This window comes from Rousettus aegyptiacus, unplaced genomic scaffold, assembly GCF_014176215.1.
Source record: "Rousettus aegyptiacus isolate mRouAeg1 unplaced genomic scaffold, mRouAeg1.p scaffold_m13_p_13, whole genome shotgun sequence".
Lineage (NCBI taxonomy): Eukaryota > Metazoa > Chordata > Mammalia > Chiroptera > Pteropodidae > Rousettus > Rousettus aegyptiacus.
In genome coordinates this window covers 30,618,778-30,644,201 of record NW_023416288.1, presented here as the reverse complement: position 1 = coordinate 30,644,201, position 25,424 = coordinate 30,618,778, and the positions used below count along the sequence as shown (strand labels likewise).

Sequence of the window (25,424 nt, the reverse complement as noted above, 5' to 3'; positions counted from 1 at the left end):
TCTGTTATCACTATGTTAAAAATCTATCCATAGAAAAAGGCACCTATATATAAATATATCAAAATATTAATAGTACCTTTATTTAATCACTGGATCTATAGGTTGTATTCTTTTTTGCCTTAGTTTTCTCAATTTTATTTAATGTACATGTATTTTATTTTTGTTTAAAACAAGAAAGCTAAAATACTTTGGAAAAGTATGTTTTATTTTGTTCCTATGAGTAACATATATATACATGCATATAAGCAACAAATAGATGCTATTATGAAAAACTGAAAATAGTTACACTTATGATTAAAGGTTTTTTACTATTATTTTTATAATACCTTATTTAAATAAAAAAAGGAGAAAACTATATTCTGATATATTTGTCTTATGTTAAATTGATGAAAGTATCATTCCAGCTAGGACACTCTTGAATGGGACAAAAAGGGTAAACCGGAACTTTGTCAGGACAACTGAGAGATATGGTCATGTAATTATAACTTAAAACCTTCTGAATTCATAGTCTAGGGTCAGGAAAGTGAAAGAGGAATCATATATCACTCAGGTTAGAAATGGCAATAGAGAGGTGGTTATCATTTAACTTGGGTGTTCTACCTGGACTTTAATTGTTAAAATTACTTAGGTAAATAAGACTGTGGATGGAGATACTATAACTCATCAAAACTAGGCTTCTACATTAGGCGGATATTATAATTAATTCTTGTTTCTGAAATACACTCATCTGTAAATGTTATACATATATAGTTATATCAGGAATATATACATACATATGTATTCAATATATTATATACATATACCTAGCCAATATGTGTGTGTATGTGTGTATGCACATTAGGAATGAGGACTAATGCCTAAAATTCAGAAGCGAGGCTAGGTCACTGTATTATAGTCAGTTTAAAATTCTTCCGAGTTGTGGTGGCAGTAAAGAGAACATTGATTGACTGGACCAGTTTCATGGGTATATGAACCATGCAATCACTCAAGGCCCCGTGCTTAGAAGGGTCTCGCTGTTGGCTTAATGCTCTGCTGCTATCTAATAATTTTTAATAAGTTTTGAACAAGAAGCCCACATTTTCATTTTTCCACTGGGCTCCACAGACTATGTGACTGGCCCTGACCACTGGTAAAGGTGAAAAGGTTTCCATGCAGGTGTACCAAGCATGGATATTAGGAGTGTCCTCTAAACAGGTGAATAATAATTTTTTAAAAAAGGATAGTTTAACATCTATCCAAGGCAGGGTCCCTTTTTGTCATGACCTCGATAACATTCTAATCATCAGACTCAAATTATTATTCAAAGCACCTAAATTTATATTATGTTTAACCTATATCTCCTGTCACATAGAGTAGATAGAATAGTTATTTCTGCCCTCTCCAGCACTACCTGTGTTTCAGACCTCTATTCTAGAAATATGAGATAATCACATAATATGACTGGCACAAACATTTCCCTTGATTTTTTTTCTAGTTTGAAAGCAGATCATTACATTACATGAATAGCTAAGTAATTTTTATAAACAACAAAGAAGACTAAGAATAGAGCAATGGAATCCATGAGTTTCAATAAAAACTTGTATTATAGTTTGCTCTGACATATATAATGATGAATGTTGCTCTTTAATGTACTACATGCTAACCAAGCACAAATCGTAAACAATCTCATATATAGACTACAGAGTATGTCATGTTTATAAAGGAAAATCTAATTTTCAATAATTTCATCATTTATGTTCTCTGGAGTCACAATTCCTAGGTTTGAATCTTGTTTCTGCCAATTTCTGGGGTTGCGATCTTACCTTAGTTACCTAACCTCCCTGAGTCTAGTTTTCTCATTTGTTAAGTGGGGAAAGTTATGCTACCTATATTTTGGGGTTATTGTGAAGATGAATGTTCTTAGCTATGTCTTGTACATGGAAAGTTTATAGTCAATGATAGCTTTTACATCATTAATTAAATATTTTCAAGCTGCAAACCCTCAACTATTTACTGAGGGCGATTCGAAAGATAAGTTAAGGTTTAAGCCCTTGGGAGAGCTAATAAAAGAGGTAGAAAAATAATTATAACATAAAAATATTACAGGGGTACAGAAGTGATTAGTTAACGTGATTATCTCATATTTCTAGAATAGAGGTCTGAAACACAGGTAGTGCTGGAGAGGGCAGAAATAACTATTCTATTAGTTAAAAAGAAAAAGATTGCCAAAATCGATGGTTTTGAGTAGGGTCTTAAATGAACAGATAAAAGTTTGCCTTGTGGGAAAAAGAGACAGGGGACAATTATAATAGAGGCTATACCAAGACCAGGAAGTTGGTCCCAAAAGAACATGGCATTGTGGAGAATACTGAGGTTCACATGCAGCAGAAACTGTGGAAAGTGGAAGTTTGGGGGCTAGGAATAGAATTTAGGTCTAGTTCATGTAAAGCAACGCTAAGGAGTATTTCTTCTGTAGGGAATAGAAGTTATCAGAGGTTTCTGAACAGGGGAATAGTGTACATAAATGAAATTTGTTCTTTAAAAATTACCTATCATTGTTTATATATGGATGTAGAACTTTTAAGGTCTTTTTCAACACTTGGATTCTATTTTTTTGTACAGGCTGATCTTATCACATTTTTGAGATTTAAGAGGCTGTAAAAATGATTGATGCTGTAATAAATAACTATAGACATAATAGTTTGAACTGTTTTTATTGCGTTTTTTCTCTTTTTACTCAAGACAACTGAATATGTATATAAATTTTAATTTCAGGTGATGTATCACTAGTTAGTTTTATTATTTTTTTTAAAAAAGTAGGAAGGCCATAGAAATTGTCATCCATCAATAAGCCAAACAGTATTACAGGTTAATTATTAATTAGTGATGAAAAAATCAATTCTTATTTTTGAGAATATCTTATATTTTAAAAATTGTGAGAGTTTGAAAGGTTCCATAACTAACATTTCTCTATTGGTTTTTGTTACATAGTCCTGTGAGCCGTTGGGAAAGCATGCTTATTACCCTCTGAGGGAAGATGAGGTTCAGATAAGTTAAGCAAGTGATGCCAGTCCACATAGCAGAAAGGTAGTGGCAATGCTGAAACACAACACAGGTCCTTTGAATACTCAGAGTCTACAAACCCTGCTGTAGCTTTGTGAGATGTCTTCCTGTCAATGTGACTAAAGCCCTTTGCATTGACTGCTTCTAATACCTTAAAAATTTCTTCTTCCTGTACCTTATACGAGCACTGAAGGCAGGCTTTTATGCAAGTGTAAACTTTTGTAACAGTTTTACACGTGAACAAAATAGACCTATTTAAATCCCTTCTGTTGAAATGCAGGTAATGGTGAGAATTACCGATCCTTAATAGTGATCTTAAAATACTGAGCATACATAACAAAGAGCCATTTTTGTTTCTATAACATATACTTCATTTAAATAATGTTTATAAACTATACCACTAATATTTTTATGTACGATTTCAAAATGAAAAAAAAATGAGTCATTTCTAAATTTTATAAAAAACAAAAAGTTAAGAATATTGGAAAAGGTTAATACCAAAGCAGCGTATAAAATAAAATATTCTGTGTTCAACCAACATGGAATATGAAGGATAAGATTTATCTTCCCACTCAAAACCAAAAAATGACTGGAAAAATATATGGAAAAATGTTTTTCAAAACACTCAACATTATTAGGCAATGAAACATGGTGATCCCAGAGATACATGAAACACAAAAGGTGAGTACTGCATCACTACTACATCATGAATGTGGCCTAAAACTGATGTACTAGCCATAGAAAACAAACAAACAAACAAACAAAATCAACACTAATTGTTTCAGACTTAAAACGTAGAAGAGGTTTTGAAAGCAAAGTCTCCTAGAAAACTGATCAAAGAAATTTGAACTAATGCTTTGTCTTTTAGCAAGAATTACTGTAAAGATAAGAGAAGTAATGCAATCTACTCCACTGTCTTTTTTGGATGCCTCAGAGTAAGTAAGGTAGATTTTCAATTTGCCTTGTTGCTATTATTTCTTCTAGAAAGTATCATTTCCTAGCATCTCCTTTCCTCCTTCACAGTTTATACAAAACTAAAAGCCAAACAATTAGGTATTTGACCAAAGAAAGGTCAACAGGAAGACAGGTCTCCACTTGACACTTTGCTGGCATTTTTCAGATTACTTCACAATTCCATGCACAACCATAAATCACCAGGTAATTAGCTTGGACTTTGAAATAGAGGGCGCTTTAAAACATTGCTAGGCAGAATTGCTAGGGCAGAGATAAGGGCCTAAAGAGAGGAGCTAGCTTCTCATCAGTAGTGGTAATGGGCCTTGAATAAAGGTGGGCAACAGGAAAAGAAAGAACTACGCAAAGCTGTGAGCATTTGAGAGGGCCTGCATTTGACTGCTGGGTCAATTAACACGGATAATATACTTTCTGGAGAAGCCTGTAAACTCAGAGTTTTAGTATCCGACAGCAAGTGTGGGGTGGGAAACCTATGAGAACACAAGTTCCCACTGACTGCCAGTTAGAAGTTTGCCTCAGGAAGACTGGGGCCCATTGATGATATATGCTTGATGATGCAGTCCTATGGTCTTCAAACTCTTTCTTTTTAAGCTGAAAAATCTTTTCATCAAATGAAAGTGCGCATGGAAACTTGGTATTTTTAAATAAGCCATACAGATTAACGGGTAGCTGTTCTGTTTAAACTGAGAGTGGGGGAATCCTGCCTGCTCATCCACCCCATCACCTCCCCTTTTTCCACTCCTCAAGAGGCTCCTTGAAAACCCTAGTCCCCGAATGTTCCAAGAATACAGTCTGAAAAACCTCTTACTACTCTTACGAATTTCCATCTCCTTTAGCTGCAAAATTTTAGTTGACCATCTGCTATAAGGTCTCTATGGTAGTTACATGGAAAATACAGGCTTTCTGGTATTTTAACTATCTCAGTAAGATGTTGAAAGCCAGGTGGCTTGGCGTTCTTCTGAGCCAACACTGGTTCCATAGCTGAACAATGTGAAATTACTGTCAGGTCTCTCCACCTGTCCAAGAATGCTCTCTTTTGTAAAATGGGATGACAAATAGCAAAATATCAGGCACTTAGAAGTCTGATATTTCGCTCCTTGATCCCTTTCTTTCATTTTGCAGGAATCTACTCATGTGAATATATATGCTTAGTTGAAGAGCCTTTAGAAAGGGAAACACATTTAATATCTAATTCTTTGCTAAGATGAGGCCATGTGTACTCCCTAATTAGTAAAGAGGAATAATACTCTATAGTAAGATGGTTTCTTTTTATAGCTTGAAGCCTCTTCATTCTCACTTGTAAATAAGTTATCAAGTTAGTAATTGGAAATAATAAAATTATTTAGTCATTTAATATTTTTGTCCTTTATTTAACTTTATTAACAAGCTAATATTTGTGAATAAAGTTACAAGAAAAAGTAAATAAAGTGGTGGGTAAGAAGAGAAAAATGTTACAGTATTAGCTCATTCTTCTTCCAAGAGGGAATAATGTTTTACCTACACCAGAATGCCGACCAATAAATAATACATTACAGATGTCTTATTTAGTAGCAATTAGAAAAAAATCAGTATCTTATATAGGAATTTTCCTTAGTTGTGAGGGAGGAAAAACAGGAATAATTTAAATTCATAGAAATCACTAAGATACTTATCCATATCATAGAAAAATATTTTACTATATTTTAAGGCTTTTTATTATATTTTTAAGACTTTGAAATGTCCTGCTAAGTAAAATGATGTAAATTCACTTGCAAAAGAAAAATATAGTATCTCTCTCTCTCTCTCGCTCTCTCTCTCTATATATATAATAGGATTATATATATGTGTATATATATACATATGTACATGCATATATATACATATATATATAATAGGATCAAAATAAGCAGCTTAAGGGTGATAAAAATGAGTCTATTATAAACCTACATGAAAGCCTCAATTTAGGGTATGCTCTGAATTTCTTTCCCAAGAGGGCATTATGGTTTTGGAAAGAGGTCACATATTTTTTTTAAAAAAATTCCATTAAATATGTATAACATAAAATTTACTACTCTAACCATTTTTAAGGGTATGGTACTCAAGGATCTGAGAGGTGAATTCTTTCTGTATCACTATTCTTTTATATTCAGGCTTAGATAGCTATTCTTTTGGTGTGTGTGGTAAAATACACATAAAATTTTAAGAAATTTTAACCATTTCTAAGTACACAATTAAGTGACATTAAGTACATTCACATTGTTGTACAATCATCACCACTACCATCTTCAGAACTCTTCCTTCATCCCATATTGAAACTCTGTGCCCTTGAAACCATAACTCTTCATTCTCCTTTTCTCTCAGCCCCAGGTAACCTCTGTTTTACTTTCTGTCTATGAATTTGACTATTCTAGGTGTCTTAGATAAGTGTGAACGTACAGTATTTGTCTTTTTGCATCTGCCTTATTATTTCAGTCAGCATAATGTCCTCAAGATTCATTCATGTTGTAGCATGGGTCAGAATTTCCTTCCTTTTGAAGACCGAGTACTACTCCATTGTATATACATACAGAATTTTGTTTATCCACTCACCTGTTGGTGGACATTTGGGTTGTTTCTACCTTTTGGTTATTGTGAATGATGCTACTGTGAACACCGATGTACAAATATTTGCTTGAGTCCCTGCTTTCAATTTTTGGGGGTAGATACTCAGAAAGGAAATTGTGGGATCATGTAGTAATTCTATGTTTAATAAGAAGCCCGTTTTGAAGAGTGATCTAGATTCAGACTTAGCTTCAGTCCCTAGCAGATGTATAATCTCAATATGGCATAGCATGATGGTTATGTGAACGAGCTAGAGGGCTGACTGTCTGGTCCATGTTCCGGCTTCACTGTTGCCCGACTGTTACTCAACCTCCTATGCTTCAGTGTGCAAGTCGGCAAAGCAAGAGAATAAGTGTTCTTATCTCATTGGGTGGGTTCTTGTAAAGATTAGCTATTATTATCCATTTATTACTTTATTATAACTACAATAACAATTTATAAATGGTTTCAAGGGGCCTATGAATTTGTGTACAGTATGTTTATAGATTTTCCTGAAGAGATACAGTGGTTTATTTTTCCCTTTCTTAGTCAGATTCTCAGGGGGCCCCGACCCATTGAAGGGGAAGAAGCACTACCCTAAAAGAAATTAGTGGCCTATAATTTAACACCAAGCCTTACACATGTGAGCTTGGTTAAGCAGGTTTATAAAATGTCCCATGATCCTTGAGGAATGAGGTAGTTAGTCTCTATGTTACCTTTGTTTTCCTGGCTAAATTCCAGCCAAGGAAATCCCCTTGCAAAAATCCCCTTTCTGTTCCCAATTATTATAGTGTTGCTACAAAAAAGAAAAAGAGAAAAAAAATGTTCCAGAGAGCAAGATATTTAACTGACATAGATACACCAGAATATGTGTGAGTGTGTATGTGCAATAATTAACCTAACTTCAATTTTGGAAAACCACTTTTTAGGGCTTACTAAAGTAACCTTACTGTAATTTACCAATTTTCTTACTGCTCAGTTTTCCAAGTAGTGTAAACATAATGTAAGGGGCATCAGAGGAAGAGCAACGGAATGCATCATACTGGTAAAGAGCAGTGCTGATAAAGAAAAGCCCATGAGGGTTGCAACAAAAGCAGTTCTGTCTCTTCAAAGAATAAAACTGTGATAGAAACACTTCCCTCATAATTAGCAAAGGGCCTTTTTAAAGGTTCCCCATTGATGTGGTGTAGCTGAATCTTCCTTAATAATAATTATTCCCTAGATTTGCATACCACCTTTAACATTTCAAAGAGCTTTCACAGGCTTTATTCCAAAATTCGTGCGGGCTTCCTCTGCTTCCCCAGTGACCTGCAGATGTTCATTGCCATGCCTCCTCCTAGCAGGACAGCCCGGAAGCCTGCTACGTTGGTGTGCCGCATTCATACCACAGCACAGTGCAACCCCATTGCCTGTGGCATAAATCTTTATCCACTGACTCTAGAATCTCCTCTTTAACGACATTAGTGAAGCAAAAGTAGTTTTTAGCAAGACTAAATTAAGAAATCCAGAAAAGAGCACCTCAGGCCTTGGAATTATTCCGTATCACACTCATCCAAAATCCATTCAACAAATATTTATTGGCTGTCTATTAAGGGCCAGGTATTGTTCTAGTGCTAGGGACACTGCAGTTAATCACTCAAAGCCTTTGCCACCAGAAAGTTGACATTCCAGTGGAGGAAGAGAGACAACAAAATAAAAAAAATACACACATAGTATGCTAGCTGATGAAAAGTGTTATGGCATGTTTAAAGAGCAGCCAATGTGGGGGAGAGTGGTGGGACGTGAGGTTCCAGAAAAACTTTGGCACCTAACTCCAGAGATCCTTGTAGCTTTCTGTAAGGAAATTGGTTTTTATTTAGAGTGAAGAGTGAGATAAGGAGCCACTGGAAGATCTAAAGCAGAAGCATGACATGATCAAATTTACATTTTAATAGCATCCCCCGCTGCTGTGTTGAGAACAGACTGAACTGGGATGGACTGAAGTAGGGAGTTGACTACTGCAATAATCCAGGTGAGGATAAGAGTGATAGTGCCTGCATGTCCCTTTTTAATCAAAACCCACTCCTTGCCCCAGGAAACTACTGATTTAATTATTAAAAAATAACTATAGATTAGTTTCACTGGTTCTAGAACTTCATATAAAAAGAAGACAAGGGGGTAATGGAGAGAAGAAGTTGTGAGTAATATGTGAAGGCTGGGCATGGAGAGAGGTGAATGCACCAGCAAGAAGGAATATGTTTTATTATTCCCTCTTTAGTTGGTTAGTGGCTTACATGATATTTTGAGCTGTAAAAATCTGCTAACTATTATGAGTTAGACTGTGTTGTGCAGCAGGGTCTAAGAGTTATTTGACAGATGAGCAGAAATGAGACTTGCTGGATGCCCTAACTCCTTAGCTAGGGATCTCTGAAGACTTGATTTCACAACCAATGTGGTGGGTGTACAGGACTCATAGAACTGGGTTTTCATTACCTTGTCTATATTTTAACTCTCCTCTTCGCCATGGGTTGAGTTGTTTCCCAATAAACTGAGGCATATGTAATTAATCCAGTTGACTGTGCTACTTATCACTCCATTTGTTACCATTTACTCTCCCCCCACAAAAGACCAGTAAACACTACTTAAAGCACTTTCACACCTATACATTTCTACAATATTTAATCCATTACTTTATAAATTGAAAAACGATAACAGTAAATAATTTTTTTTAAAACCCTTAAATTTCCCCATAATTCTGCTACACAACTGTTATTATTTTTGTGTATGCTGCTTTCATTTTTGTTCACATGTACACCTATGATATATTAGAATCATAATTTACATTTTTTTGCATTCTTCTCTTTTCATTTGATATTGATTTCACTTTACCAGTAGAAAAAACACCTTTACATATTAGTTTATCATGTTGTCAAGCAACTATTTATTTTAAAAATCTGAACAAGTTTTTATCACTTGAAATGATTAACATATTGCATGACAAGAAAATGGGAACAATATTTAACCTTTAAACAACTCTGGAGCCTATTATGATATATTTTTAAAAATCACATATATCAATTACAGCTCAATAAAACTAGAAAAAATCTTATATAACTTAAGAGATAGTTATGTTAAGTGTAATCATTTTTGGTACATTCAAACCCCTAAGTAACTAAACATCAGCATTTTAAAACGCAATTTGAGTGCATTCTATAGGTAGAGCTTTGCCCTAGACATTAAGTATAAAAAAGTGACTAAAGCATCAGCCACGCCCTTGAGGGAGTCATTGTTTCTTCTCCACCCAAATAAAGCAAATTAGCAAAGTGTCCATGAAAAACATAGATTTTTCATGTCACTTGTTTATTTCACAAAAATAAGAAACATCATGTGTAACATGTGACACATGGTTTGGAAACAAGGGTGAAATACTTACCCAGTCTGATTTACACTAACTAATGAGCGGTGGACACTCTGACTGCCAGTATCTATTTCTGGTCCCACAAAGCCAGTATTTAAAAAGAAAAGTCTGTATTTTCTTCAAAAAACAACAGTACATTTTCAAACATACTCAAAGTAAAATATGCCATTATGCCTTCTGAAGGCTCTGGAGACCATGATTAAAAACAGGGTTTGGCCACTGAAAACAGTATTTGATGGTTTTATGCCACTGCTGCCAACCACTCTCCCAGATGCAGTGCAGTTTGGTAAAGGGTCATGACTGCACTGTGGCCATGAAACATGTGCAGCTGCCTGCAGTGAGCAGGAGGTCAGTGTGAAGTTTGAGGGCCCAGGGTCTTTGTGGGAGGACAGTTCAAGTTCAAGTCAAACCACACTACATGCTTCTCTTACTTGAAGTGAAATTAAGTTAAAATGAATACTCTGGGGTTGCTCTAAAGTAGAAAAGTATTCAGATATGAGAATCCCACAGGTGTGTATGAAAAAGGCAAAGGCGGATGTAGCTAGAGCCACAACAGTGGTAATGTTGTAATGTTGTGGGGTTACTATGGGGAGATGGAAATTGCAGACCCACTGGAACGATGTATATATGGGATGATTGCTTGGATATCATCCATACTTTTAGCACCAATTATAGCATCATCTTCTCTTCTCCAAATCACTTCCTATAACCATCACATAAGTTTTGACAAGAGTGAACACCCTACACTCATATATTAAGCAAAACTTTAAACTTAATAAATAATTGACTCTAGAGGTATACTTTCTTGTATTTAAAAACAATGCTGAAGCAAGAATATGAAAATAAGAAATGTGTCTGCTCACTTACCTTCTCCAGTGCAGCTTGAACAACTGATTCGCTTTCCATGTCTAGGGCAGATGTAGCCTCATCTAAGATCAGAATCTTTGGGTTTCGAACTAAAGCTCGAGCAATTGCGATTCTCTGTTTCTGTCCTCCACTCATTTGAGCTCCTTTTTCTCCTACCAAGGTATTACATTTCTAATAAAAAATAGGAAAGAGCACAGAAACAGAGGTGGCATGATCAAATGATTAGAAAAGAAAATGACAAATAATCATTTATGTTTTAATACCAGCTTAATAACTACCTCAGTCTGGCTGATTCTGACCTTTGATTTGTTCTTTGTAAAAATAAACAACTAGTAAAAAAAAAAAGAATCTAGTGAAGAGAGGACCTAAAAAATTTTGGCAAGGGCTAAAAATATGAGAACATATGTTAATTGAGAATTTTTAGGAATATTAATAATAATTTGAACCAATTTTCAAAGTTTTTAAGATATTTTTAGAATACACTGATATCTTTAAAAGAACACTGTAATACAAACATATATTAACTATTATTATTCCTGGATATTCTGAAAAAATAGTATGAAAATATTACTGCAAAAACAAACTTCCCTCAAAACTTTTTTCAATTTTAGGAGACTTTTTAGGTCTTCTTTTACTATTTATTTATTTTTTTTGCACATGTATCTTTAACAAAGTAGATATTTTTATATAGCTTAGGTTGGAGGTAGAACTAATGAAGGATTGTTAGTAATATTCTATTGGATTAAGTCCTTGATCCAAAGTTCATTTCTTCAAGGACATAAATTTAAATATCCTTTCAAAACCTTTAATTTCTGGAGTGTGACCTTCAAATTTGAGTTTTTAAATATAAATCTTATTGAGGAATAATTTAATCATTATGCACCCATAAACATTATATACCCATAAACATTATGTGCCCAATAAAACACACCTATTTTAAGGATACAGTTCTATGAGTTTTGACAAATGTGTATACCTATACCATCACAACCCCAACAAAAATATAAAACATTTCCATCAATCTATAAAGTTTCTTCATGACCGTTTCTAGTCAAAACCCACACCCTGCTTAAGGATAACACTGATTTGATTTTAATCACTAAAAATTAATTTAATTAGTTTTAGAACTTCATTATGAATGGAATCATACAGTATATAATTTTTAAAGAACTTTTTAAAAGACAGTTTTAAGCTCACAACAAAATTGAGAGGAAGGTAAAGGGATTTCTCATATGTCCCCTATCCCACATGTGCATAGATGTTCTTATTTTCAATATCCCCCACCAGAGCTGTACATTTATTACAACTGGTGAATCTACATTGACACATCATAATCGCCCAAAGTCCACAGCTTACATTAGAATTCACTCTGGGTGTTGTACAGTCTATGATTTTGGACAACTGTATTATTACTTGTATCCATCATTAGAGTATCATACAGAGTACTTTCACTGACCTAAAAAATTCTGTACTCTACCTTTTCATCCCTCTCCATTTCCCCAACCTTTGGTCATTACTCTCTCCATAGTTTTGCCTTTTTCAGAATGTCATATAGTTCATACAGTACCTAGCCTTTTCAAGATGGCTTCTTTCACTTAGTAATATACATTTAAGATCTCTCCACATCTTTTCATAGCTTGAAAGCTTATTTCTTTTTAGTGGTGAGTAATATTCTATTGTCTGGAAGTACCACAGTTTATCCGTTAACTTACTGAAGGACATCTTGATTGCTTCCAAGCTTTGGCAATTATGAATAAAGCTGCTGTGAACATCTGCGTGCAAGTTTTTGTGTAGATATATGTTTTTAATTCCTTTGGGTTAACACTAAGGAGCACTATAGCTGGATAATATGGCAAGAATATATTTAGTTTTGTTAAGAAACCACCAAACCACCTCTAAAATGGCTATACCATTTTGCATTCCCACCAGCAATATCCTTGAATCGTTAGTTGAATGGTTCACGCATGCACGTACATGCACACACACACACACACACACACACACACACACACACACACACACACACACATCCTGTACCATTTGCTGAATAAGAGTTCCTGCTGCTTCACATCTTTGCCAGCATGTGGTGTTGGTATTGCTAGTGTTCTGGATATTGGCCATTCTAAATTGAGTATAGTGGTATCTCATTGTTTTAATTTGCATTATCCTAATGACAAATGATGTGAAGCATCTTTTCATATGCTTATTGTCATCTGTATATCTTCTAAGTTGTCAAATTTAGAGGCATAGCTTTGTTAATAGTACTCATTTTAATGTCTTTGGGATCGATAGTAATGCACCTTTTCTCTTTCCTGGTATTGGCAATTTCTCTTCTTTTTTGTTGTTTCTTCATCATCCTTGTTATAGTTTTACTGATTTTATTGATCTTTTCAAGGAACTAGCTTTTGGTTTCAGTGATTGCTTCTAATGGTTTTCCATTTTTGATTTTACTGGTTGTGCTCTAATCTTTATAATTTCCTTCCTTCTGCTTGTTTGGGGTTTAATTTGCTCTTTTCACTCTAGGTTCTCATCTTAGTTTACAGGTTTTAGGTCTTTTTTCTAAAATAAGCATTTAATGCTGTAAGTTTCTCTTAAGGCAGTGCTTTAACTGTATCCCACAACTCTTGATACACTGAATTTTCAGTTTTATTTCATTCAAATAGTTTTTAATTTTCCTTTAAACTTCCTCTTTGAGCCATAGGATATTTAGAAGTGGGTTTATTTTCCAGTATTTGTGGATTTTCCAGATATATTTCTGTTACTGATTTCTATGATTTAATTCTATTATGGTCTGAGAACATATTTTATATGCTTCCTTTGAAATTGCAAAGGTTTTAATTTTTATCATTAATGGCCCAAAGTATTGTTTATCTCAGTGAACACTCTATGTGCACTTGGGAATAATTTATTCTGCTGTTTTGGGGTAGAGTATTCTATAAATATCAGTTAGATCTACTTGGTTGACAACATTGTTCTGGTCATCTATATCTTTGCTCATTTTCTGCCTATTTGTTTCATGAATACTGAAGAGTTCAACGAAAATCATGAATTTGTTTATTTCTCTTTTCAAATTTTTGCCACATGCATTTTGAAGCTTTTCCAAAATGCTCAAACATTTAGATTGTGTTTTCTTGCCTGTAGATCATAGTTTCCTATTTCTTTGCATGTCTAGTTATTGTAGAATATATACTGAATTCTATGTATGTGATATATTGGAGAGATTCTGAATTTTGTTTTCTTCTGAAAAAATGTTGATTCTTATTCTAGTAAGCAATTCAAATACTGACTTATCATCCTGAAATTGTGTGTAATCTGTTTTGTGCTTCGCTGGGGTGAATCTGAAGAAAGTCTTGTAACTTGACAGGAACCAATCTCCAGGTTCTGTTTCCTTTGAGGATCTTGTCCTGGCTTGGTTTCAGGATTTGTTAGGGCAGGTCTAGAGTCAGCCTTACTCTAAGGTGTGGTCTTTACTCCTAAGATGTAGCTTTTATTGGTGTCTCAGCTATATGCCTGAGGTATTAAAAGGTATTAATGTGATTTCTCTACTCTGGCTGGGCCATGCCCATCATCCTGCTTGACTTCTAGTATCTCTGTTCTATTCGCAGCTTGGTAGCAGCTGATCTCTGGGAGGCCTTGGGTAGTCCTCAGACAAAGATTCTCAAGAGATGCCTACATGGACTTCTGCCTGCCAGCTCAACTCCACAGCTCTCTCATTGCTTTTCCTTTTGCTAACACTGACTTGAAATTTTCTCTCTGCCTTTCACCTTAGTGGGATTGCTATGTTCTGTCTGGATTCCAGTTCACAGAGACATAGTTAAAAATTTGTTCCCAGGCAGAATGCTATAAATTCATGGGCTTCCTTCCTCTCAAGTATCACAATTCTGTGCCACCTTTTGTCCAATGCTTATAAACAATTGTCCTGTGCCTCATATATTTTAGCCAGTTTTATGGTTGTTAACAGGAAAAAAATACTAAGTATCAGTTAATCCTTATATATTAATTAAAAAAAATATACATATATATATATATATATATTATAAAAGTACCATAAAAGTAATGGTATTTATTTTTGAGCATAACTTTCCCTAATTTTTCACCCATATAAATTAACCACTTTCGGAATTTTTATTTATTGTTGTGTTTATTTTTATATCTCTGGAATTTAGTTTCCATTATCATAAGCCAGTCTCTTTTTGGGGGTGGGGGTGGGGTGGGAGGAAAAATGAAATCTTATTTATTTTTTAAAACCACTAGAAAAATGTATCATAGTCCTGAAATGGGAGACAGATTATATTATCATTTCAAGTAATAAACTGGTAAAAAGACAACAAGGTCCTTATCAAAACGGTAAGGTGCCAGAACTGGGCAGGAACACTGCATGTTGCAAAGGCCCCAGGCTAAAGCGCTGTTTGGTAATGGGGGGTTGGCCCTCTTTTGCTCTAAAGGAGCTACAGCTCACCTCTGAGCTGCTTACTTTTTTTGCGTTGACTTTCTTATGGCCAAGGAATTGTCTCAGTGGGGTTGTTATTTCAGAGCACTAAGTAAGTAATGCTGGATTTAGGTTTCATTCCTGAAAACCAATTTTTCCCCCTGAAATCCAGTACTTCATGACTCTCTTCATTAAGCAACCAACAGTTCTTTTTTTTTGTTTTGTTTGTTCCTGGATACTAGGATGCAGCATAATAAAAAACCTCTTTCCCTTCAAAGAAGAGTGTCACTGCAAGATTGTCCTGTCACTCTGCTGCAGATGACCTCAGGACCCATCATGGCAGCCAATGAGAGGGAAGGTCTGCGTCCCATACCCAGTATGACATTGCTTCTTAGGTTTTTGGAGGGTCTCCGGGCTGAAAGATGTAATGTGTGAGAATTTTAAGAAATGCACATCCACATCTTGATGGCCAGAAATAGATATCTAAGTGATCTTTTCAAAATTCTTATTCAAACTACCTCTCTGAACTCCACATCTCAAATCAACTTCATGCCCTGTATATAAAACAAAACCAAGCAAAGCGAAAGATCTAGGAAACTTTTTCCCCTTCTAAATTAATGACCTCATAGATTTTGTTTTACAGCTTATAAAAAAATGGTGTGGTAATGATAAACCAATATCTTTAATTTGTTCTTTGGATCATACCTTTAGGATTTCACTATTTTATTTATAGCAAGGAACCTATTTGCGTAAATATTGGACTTTTAGTAAAAGCAAGTAGTAGCTCACAATGCATAATTTAAGAGGCACCAGCAAGCTCCCTAATTCCAGCGGGAAACTGAGTATCATTGGTGTTTTGAGGAAAGGAAGTCATGATAAGTGTCAAAACGTCAAAGAAAGAGTCTGTGTTTTCCCAAACCATAATGCAAAGAATGACCTCAAGCCTTTAATGATTTTTCTGTCCTAATTATGACCCTAAATAATGGGGATAGGAGGTAATTACTAGCATAACCAAAGTTTTTTTTTTTTTTTTAAAAACAAAATAGAAGAAACAACAAAATTACTATGACCCAAGAAGTGGGGTTTTAAAATATATCCATTAAAATAAGCATTTTTGTTAGTGCTGACTTTTGGAATAGTGAAATTTTATCTTTTAATTTCAAATCTCATTTTTTCATTTTTCAGAGTGCTCTCACAACAATTTCAGGTGATACTGATGAACAAATCTTTGAGACATGTAAATAAATGGTTTTACAGCTATTAATTCTAAATACCCATTAGGATCAGATGTGTTCTACTACCAAGAATTTTAGTTTATTATATCCCTTTCCAAGTATGATTGTACACTTCTTGTCCAATATTAGCTCTGTGAGCTTCTAAAAACGATCCTACTTTTCCTTTTGCCTTACCACACAACCAATCTGAATATCCTGTGTGACATTTCCACTCTTAGCCACAAGATGGCCTTGCAAATCAACATTTTTGCAGATATTTCCCAGCTTGGACAGATGATTTGTCTCATATAATCTTTGTTATATTTTAACATATCCATCATTTTTTTTCTTTTCTGTTTACAATGAGAACCAATTAGAACTAAGTATGATTTTTAAAACTTACCTTACAATGATGCATTTCTTCTTTTGGTTGTTACCATGCTTTCTCATTTATGGATGTTTCATCAAGAATAACCCCCAAATTAATCACACCCCCTACTCTGTAGAAGTTACTGTTTTGTTACTTTATTTTAGAATACTGTAGTGCTTTAGCTCTTAGCTAAGACATAGGCCACACAGTGTACTTACATTGGGAAACTCCATTATAAAATCATAAGCATTTGCTTCCTTTGCTGCTTTCTCAATCTCTTCATTGGTCACACCTTCTCGTCCATATTTAATATTGTTATTAATGGTAGTTCCAAACAAAACAGGCTCTTGGCTGACTACTCCAATATGTTCTCGATAATGCTGCACATTTAAAGTTCTGATGTCGTTCCCATCCACTGTGATCTGCCAATCCATAGGAATGAATCACATTACGATGTCTTTCATTGCATTGGGTTTAGAGTCTTTTCTACTAGTCCAAAACATAAGCTGAGAAGCAGGGTATTTCAGGAATCAAAGACTGACTATACTTTGATAGAATGTTTATAGCATTTATATTGTTGATACTTTTCTAGTAGATGAGAACCAACAAAATCTCAAAAAAATTGGGTTAAGATCTTGTCACATCACCTAAATATCTTTTCTCTAAGACTCACAAATCAGGTATTATAGATATACCCTAGAAGCCACAAATGTTACCACATAGACACACGTAACAAACTTTAGTTTTGTTAAGGCTGTGATCTCTGCATTGATTCTAGTAAATATTCTTCTGTACTTCTCTTCAACCCCCACTCCCCAGCAAAAGGCAAGAGTGTCTTCTACTCATTGCTATATATAATATTAAATAGTTCCTGGCTTCTCCACAGATAGTGCCATTACCCATTACCCCAACATATTCCAATAAAGAAGCAAATGTTTGATAATTATAACTCAGAGTCTCACCAACTCTGGTATTCTGTATGGGCATGGGTATTCTATGCAACTGTTTTATATATGGAATGGTTATCCAAAAATTTATTTGTTCAATATTAGCATGGATATATGAGTCTAGGATACTCTAAATGTAGACATAAGAAATCAGATTTAAGTAAAAACATTCTATAGGAGTGTAAGTTTTCTTTTAACAAAAACAATTGAAAGTTTGAAGAGAATCATTAAGAATTATGCTTTTTGTAATGATCATAGTTTCATTCTCTATGCCCTATACAAGGGTGAGAAAGTTAAGTGCACCATTATGGATGACAGAAAAAAAAAAATGAGAGAGTGTATTCTCTATAGATATCATTCTTCTGGGATGTTTTGAGAAACTGAAATTCTTGGGAAGTTCTGGATACTACAAATTACTATTATTTTTCTCCACAGCGTTTAATACCTTCTAATTTGCTATATAACTTACTTATTCCATTTGTCTGTCTATACTTATTAGAATGTAAACTTGATGAAGGCAGAGGTTTTTATGCTTTGTTCACCAATATATGCCCAGCACCTAAAACAGTGCCTGGTACATAGTAGGTGCTCAATAAATATTTGTTGAATGGATGAATATACAGGAAAGAAAACAATAAAGTTTCCCAGCTCCACTGTTAAAAATTAACAGCTGACATAACTGTAAGATCTTTGTAGTAGGTGGCATTTCCAAGCCTCATTGTGTAGACTGTGCATAATTTTGCTAGGTGCACTTACAAAGCCGTCGTCAGGATCATATAACCTCTGCAGAAGTTGGACTGCTGTACTCTTCCCACTGCCATTGGGGCCAACCAAGGCTACTGTCTCTCCAGACTTAATTTTGAGATTCAGACCTTTCAGAATCTATTGGAATGTATGTGAAGAAATTCCATAAAACTAGGATAAGTGAGAATATGATTGACATATTTTCAGAAATTTAATGTAATTAACATAAAATAAATTCTTCTGTGGTACCTAAAAACAAATTTAAATCTTGTTACATGTATAACAATAACCTACATAATTTAAAAAAATAATCATAAAAGAATCTCTCGTCTCTCTATATAAAGAGGAAATCAAAATTAAGAGTACTCATTGAATATTAACGAGCCACAGCAAACTGTTTATATTTTCAGTTGAAATACTTATATGAATTTCACAACTACCTTTTAATTTGCAACAACTGATGAAATCTTGCCTTGTATCTTTGTGACTTATTTAAGGAAATTCTTTCTTAGGGTATATTTAACATTGTTGTAAATTATATTCCAAAGTAAAACAATGGTCAAAACTCCAATGTCACCATAAAAACAAACAAGCAAACAAACGAATAAACAAAATAAAAAGTAAAAAAAAATAAATAAATAAAACCCCTTAAGAACTCCTATTAATGGGATTCCACCAATAGAAACTCTCCCTCTTCTAGCTGTGGATCCCATGGAGGCATTTCAAACTGGAGGTTGCTACTGGCATTTAGTGTCCCAGGGAACCGCAATGTGAAAGAAACCTCACAAATAATTACCCTCCCAAAATGACAATAACAATCCTGATGAGAAACTCTCACCTATCTTTGCTTGCATTTGTATGTATTCAGCTCCAAGTATGGGAATCTTTCCTTGGATTCTCTCACTTTGATCTCTCCTTTTGTAAAGAAACGGGACTCTTTAAATAGCTAAGCATAAAAGCTTCAAAGGGCCAAGCAGAGGAAAAGTCTCTAAAGGAGGTGAGAAATCGGGGACCCCCAGTGGGAATACCTCCTCTCCCACCTGCATTTTTACTCTAGAGTGATTTCTGTTCTTTCCTGAGAAAAATTTGTGCTTTGTTTATTTAAAGTGGGTGGTGGACTTCTTTTTAAAAATTATTCATTCTTCGGCTTAACAAAAAGGGCTATGTTTCAAAAGTTTATTTAAAAAATAGTTGTTTAAAATCCAGAGAGCACTTTACTATGCAAAATAATAGCACAACTGGTGCTTAAGTTTCCAGGAAGCCAACCCAAGTGTGGTTGCAAAATGGAGTTGAAATACTCTATGTTAAGAAAAATGGTAGAAGACAATCCTATTGCAAGGATGGTAATTAAATAACAAGAAATTTGAAAAAAAATCAAGAGCTTTGAAAACAGAATTTCAATCAAAGATTTAGAAAAAATATGAAAGTAGGAGTAGGTGGATCTTTTTTTGATGCAAATTATGCAGGGGGCATTTAGATATTTTAAAAGGCATTAGAAGTTATTAACATTAGCAATTTTATCAATTTCACTTAAAATTATGTGCTCCTTTTTCTATGAAACAGGTATTTATTGGTGATTACTTTTTACAATCTTTAACTACTCTTTTGGATAAATACACAATAAAATGAAAGGAAGAAAACAATAGAAGAGACATACATTTTCACAAGAACTTGTCAAAGGTTGAATGACAGAGGGAAGAGGATAAACTTTGTCTTGCGTATGCATGCATGCGTGTTTGTGTGTGTGTGTGCACATGTGTGTGTAAAAGTGAAAGAGGAAGTATCTGAGGAACAAATGCCAGTGCAGTGTAAGCCCTAGGAAAGGGAGAAACGAAAGCACATGTGCCTAATTCTCTCAAGTTAGAAACTAGGTTTAAAATGATTTGCCTTCAGTTAGGTAACATCCAGGAACCACCAATAGGTGGCACCATCAATCCAAGACATCTTGGTGTGCTCCCAAACCCAGAGGGAAGGAATTCCAGGGAACAGAAAACATTTTAGTTAGTTGGATATAGAAAAGAGGCTGCAAAATGCGCTAGCTGTTCCACAGTTATTTGTCCGTTACTGCTCCTTCCTTTCCTCCCCTCCCCTCCTCCCCTTTCCTCCCCTCTTTCTCTCTTGCTACCCCTCAAGTCTATGAGCAAAGTAGCAAAATCTTGGTCAAAATGATCCTAAGTATCTCATAGGATAGCTTAGGCCAGTAGAAAATAATATCAGAAAATTGTATAATGCTATAATTAAACTAGCCTACCTTAATTGATGGTCTCGATGGATAACTAAAAGAAACATTTTTAAATTCCACAGTTCCTTCTATGCATTCCGGTTTATATCCTGCTGTTGAAAAGTTATCTATAGCGGGTTTCTTGGAAAAACAAAGAGAACATTATAAATCTTCAGGGGACTAAGCTGACACTATATCCTGAAAACAGTTTTAAGATGGTTTTCTTTTACAAGTTTCCCTTTTTGCTTGAGAGTGCGTTGATTTAAACATGAAGGTTTTAATGAAACAATATCCTTATAGAAGAATTAACAATCTTTCTTTACATAGCCAATTGCCCAATGTAGATTTTGCCCATCTTTTGGTTTTAGTGAAACGAGTGTGCCCGTTTTTTGGTTTCCTTGCAGTAGTGTTACTTATCTTTCAAAGCAATTAGAAAACCTTACCTTATCAATAACCTGGAAAATATTAAAAGCAGCTCCTCGGGCTATAGTGAAGGTTTCAAAGTTAGGGGCTGCTGTTCCAATGCAATAACTACTGTGGATTACACTGAAGAAAACCTGCAGGAACAAAAACATAATAATAGTTATTCCTTCTCAGTTATATGAGAGAGACGACAGAATGAAGTGTATACTTGGTTGAGACTTATAGAGATATTAGAAAAATTAGGTAGGAGACAATAAAAGCTGCTGCCAAATATAAAGGAAACACAAGTTAATCCAAGTATACTTGGCCTTTTCTTATTGCACAACAGCTTTTGATTGTCCCATACTTCTGTCATTATCGCCTTCTCGGAAGTCTATGAAGGAAAACTGTCTTACTGAGGAGTGCTGGCGTACATAAACCTGGCTGAGTGAGGAGGTGAGTTACTTTCTCCTTCCTGGTCTATCCTTAGAGCTTTAAAGGGAAGGATGTATTAAATTTCACTAACTTAGAGACATTGTACTATTTCAGTCCGAAATTTTCTGAATTCTTATATTACTGGACACCCATTTTAAGACAGACATGGCTCTGTAAAAAAACAAATAAGGAAAGAACCTCACAAGCTAGGTGCTGTTTCCCCTACTTGAGGAAACAGGTTTAGCAAGTCATTTGTCCAAAGTCACAAGGATGTGCCAATTCCCAAATTTCATTTATATGAAATAAATGAATAGCTTAAAGTCTTAACTATGAAAGTCTCAAATTCAAAAGATGACTTCAGTTAAGAGAAAAGAAATCTGCATAAAATTGGAGGACCAAAGAAGAATCGAAGTATATAGTCCAGATCAATTCAGTTTAGCAAGACAAATGGTTCTAAATCCTGAATTGATCTATTTATCGTTGAAACTTGGGAGGATAATTGAATACATTTAAATTTAATGCATAATCTCTAAGAGTTTAAAAAACTCTAAATTGTGATCCTGGATAGAGCTTATATAGTCTTTTTTAAACATTACTATATGCTGAAAGGACAGAAGAAGATCAGGAGAGTCTAATCTATAGAATATTTCCAGAAGGAAGACATTTAGCAAGGTGAATGTAGAGTGCTACTTTATCATACAAAGACTGAAAGGAAAAAGTCTCAAAAAAGACTGGCCTTTTTGACTCCTGGATTAAGAAAAGTCTGTTTCCCAGTGGAAAATTAATTTGGAGAAATATATCTTGCCACTCACTATAATTTAAAGGTGTATACAAATCATTTGAAAGAAACAAATATTTATTAAAATCATTCATCTCTGAATATTCAATGTCATTCAAGGAGAAATTTTTACTAAATTCTAAGTAAGAAAAGATTATCTAGGCCAGTTACCTTTGTTCTCAAACAAGACTTACAGCAAGAACAGTTCCGATGGTATAACCAGGTTCTCCATGAAGAATCAAGGAGGTTCCATACCAAAAAGCAAGTCCATAGGTTCCATTCATAAAGAAGTACACGGCACCAAGGGAGAGTTTTGAAGCTATAGCTTTTTTTATGCCAACATCCTTTGCATATTTTAGATTCTGTGTATACCTTAAAAAGACAAAACATAATGCAATAGACTCTGGGAAAACAAAACAAAACAAAACAACAACAAAAAACCCAAGCATATAGTCATAAGAAACAGACCTTTGGATTTCTTTCTCCTGGGCCCCAAAGGCTACGACTGTTCGTATTGATGACAGGACTTCTTCTGCAACAGCTCCAGCTTTGGAATAGGCTTTTAATTCCTTACTGGTCAATGAGATAACTATCTATAATAAACCATGACCACAGTTAAGCTAAGAGTGAACCTGGGGTAGTAGTAATGTACAGAGAATTTAATTCAGTTAGAATCTAGAGCAATATAATTTTGTTATCGAAAAAGTATTTACTATCACTTAATTTAAACTTGTCTGTTTGCAAACGAGAAGCCAATGGGCAGAGATATTAATAGGCATCTTAGAGTCTCCCAGCATTGAAAGAGCTTAACCTAATATATCATAGCCTCTAAATCTCTATTTTGCATTCTACTCCTAGAGCTTCAAGTTTGTTTCTCTGCATTCTTTAAAAACTTAGAAGATGGGTATCTATATTGATATAATTTGGGAAAGGCTTGATTAGGACACAGTTAATTTGGGGTGAACTCTGGAAATTAGAAAGTCTGATTTAACTTGATTTGTTTGTTATTATGTAAAAAGCAAGGCTTCCAGTGGATATTGGTCACAGGGCTGTGGCAGGAAGAGAGAAATGATCCTGAATTTGTCTGGGGTGTGATCCCTGAAGCAATTACTACATAATGCAGCTGGCCTCATAAATGCTATATCTCCAAACACAAAGGTAAGATTCCAGAGAGAGAGGAGAATATAACTCTTGGTGATATTAGGCAGGTTTACCTGATTTCTCAAAAATTTTAAATCAGAATGTGCCTTTTCTCTACTACACATGCACGTAGCACTCTTTTAATTAGTAAAAAGATTTAATTTAGTGATTAGCACAGCAGTTCAATGAAAGAGAACAGGAGGAAAATTGTCTTCTGAGCTGTGTGTCTATAACTATTGCTTACTAACATAACAAATCTATTCACTTTCAAAATACATTCCATGTAATTGGATCTGATTTTACTTAAGATATGTTCAGACAGTTGTTAACAACAGAAGGTAGCATAAGCTGGGTAATACTCATTTTCTGAATTAATTTTGAGATAACCATTTCTATAATACATCACTGAAAGGGAAGCAGCACCTAGCAAAAAGTCTTATACGAAGTGCGTATTTAATAAATGTTTGCCGGAGTAAGTTAAATTGAAGGAAGCCAGAAAACATCCTGGCTTCTTTAGTCATTTGGATACTGTGACCTTTACTTGCTTCCTCTACAGTCATTTAATACAAGAGCAGAACTTAGATTCCCAATGTTGTTCCTTTTTAGGGCAGTTAAGTTCAGGCTCTGATCTTAGTAGTATACTATGGGTAATCTTCCTATTGAGGAGGTCTTCACTGAAAATAAGCTGGGGATGAAGATTTTGACAAGCGTTATAAGATCAACACTAGGAGTCACACTATATAAATTTGTTGTCTAAACACCCAAGCCTATTAGAGAATTTTTTAACCACAAAATATTTTTCTTGCTCAAAATTCTTGTTTGGTTGACCTTGTATATTGCTAGAAAACAAACTCTGTGAATTTTATGGTTTATTTTCATAAAGAACAATTAGCTTTGCAAAATTAAAAACTCCATACATCCTTCAAGAATACACTGTGCCTCCAATCAAGGAGATGGAATGTGCGTTGGTAGAATTGCCGAAGACTTGATTTGGAGAGAGATATTAAGGATATATTAGTTATTTTTAGACTTCACGAGGTTGGTTTCAAATCAGGCTGAAAACAGATTACTATTGTGGTATACTCTCAGTATAATAGTGGTAAAAATATAATTTAAAATGCACATATTTGTTTAAAAAATTGAAACACATTTACATAGTACATAAAAATAGACATTAGCAAACATTTTAATTGTAATTCAGACTCATTAAAACATATAAACTTTAAATGGCTAACATAAAAGTATTTAAGTATTTACTATTTTAGGATTTTCTCATCTGTTTTAGTGAAATGAATTGCAATACATTTATCTGGGAATTTAGAATACATAGACACTTTCAGCATCCAATGTATCCATGCATAATACCTTACCCATGCAATCATTTGAAGTTGCATTAGCCTACTAAGTGAAGAGGAATGCTTTTTAATCTTTTTAAAAAATAATTTGTATTTTTTAATAACAGTTAACATAAAATATTGTATTAATTTCAGTTGTACTATATAGTGATTAGACATTTATATAACTTACAATGTGATCACCTTGATACAGCCAGTACCCATCTGACATCATATATAGTTATTATAATATTATTGGCTATACTCTCTATGCTATACTTTACTTCCCCATGACTGTTTTGTAACTACCAATTTGTACATCTTAATCCCTTCTTCATTTTCACCCATCCTGCCAACCCCTATGTCATCTGGCAACCATCGAAATATTCTCTGTATGTATGTTTGTTTCTATTTCGTTTGTTCATTTATTTTGTTTCTTAGATTCCATATATAAGTGAAATCATATGGTATTTGTATTTCTGTCTTATTTCACTTAGAATAATACTCTCTAAGTCCATCCATATCGTTGCAGATAGCAAGAATTCATTCTTTTTTTTGTGGTTGAGTAATAGT

General features: G+C 34.4%; 1 protein-coding gene across 1 annotated transcript in view; it reads right to left on the bottom strand.

The window, feature by feature from the left end:
- The window catches only part of ABCB5 (ATP binding cassette subfamily B member 5), an 81,850-nt gene that overhangs the window by 43,074 nt on the left and 13,352 nt on the right, over positions 1–25,424 (bottom strand). The window contains exons 7-13 of the mRNA XM_016159521.2: positions 22,846–22,970; positions 22,572–22,749; positions 21,206–21,319; positions 20,793–20,903; positions 18,554–18,679; positions 17,069–17,272; positions 10,838–11,008 (exon numbers count right to left, since the gene is read on the bottom strand). Coding sequence (XP_016015007.1) covers positions 10,838–11,008; positions 17,069–17,272; positions 18,554–18,679; positions 20,793–20,903; positions 21,206–21,319; positions 22,572–22,749; positions 22,846–22,970 — 1,029 coding nt within the window. The remainder of the gene's footprint in view (positions 1–10,837; positions 11,009–17,068; positions 17,273–18,553; positions 18,680–20,792; positions 20,904–21,205; positions 21,320–22,571; positions 22,750–22,845; positions 22,971–25,424) is intronic.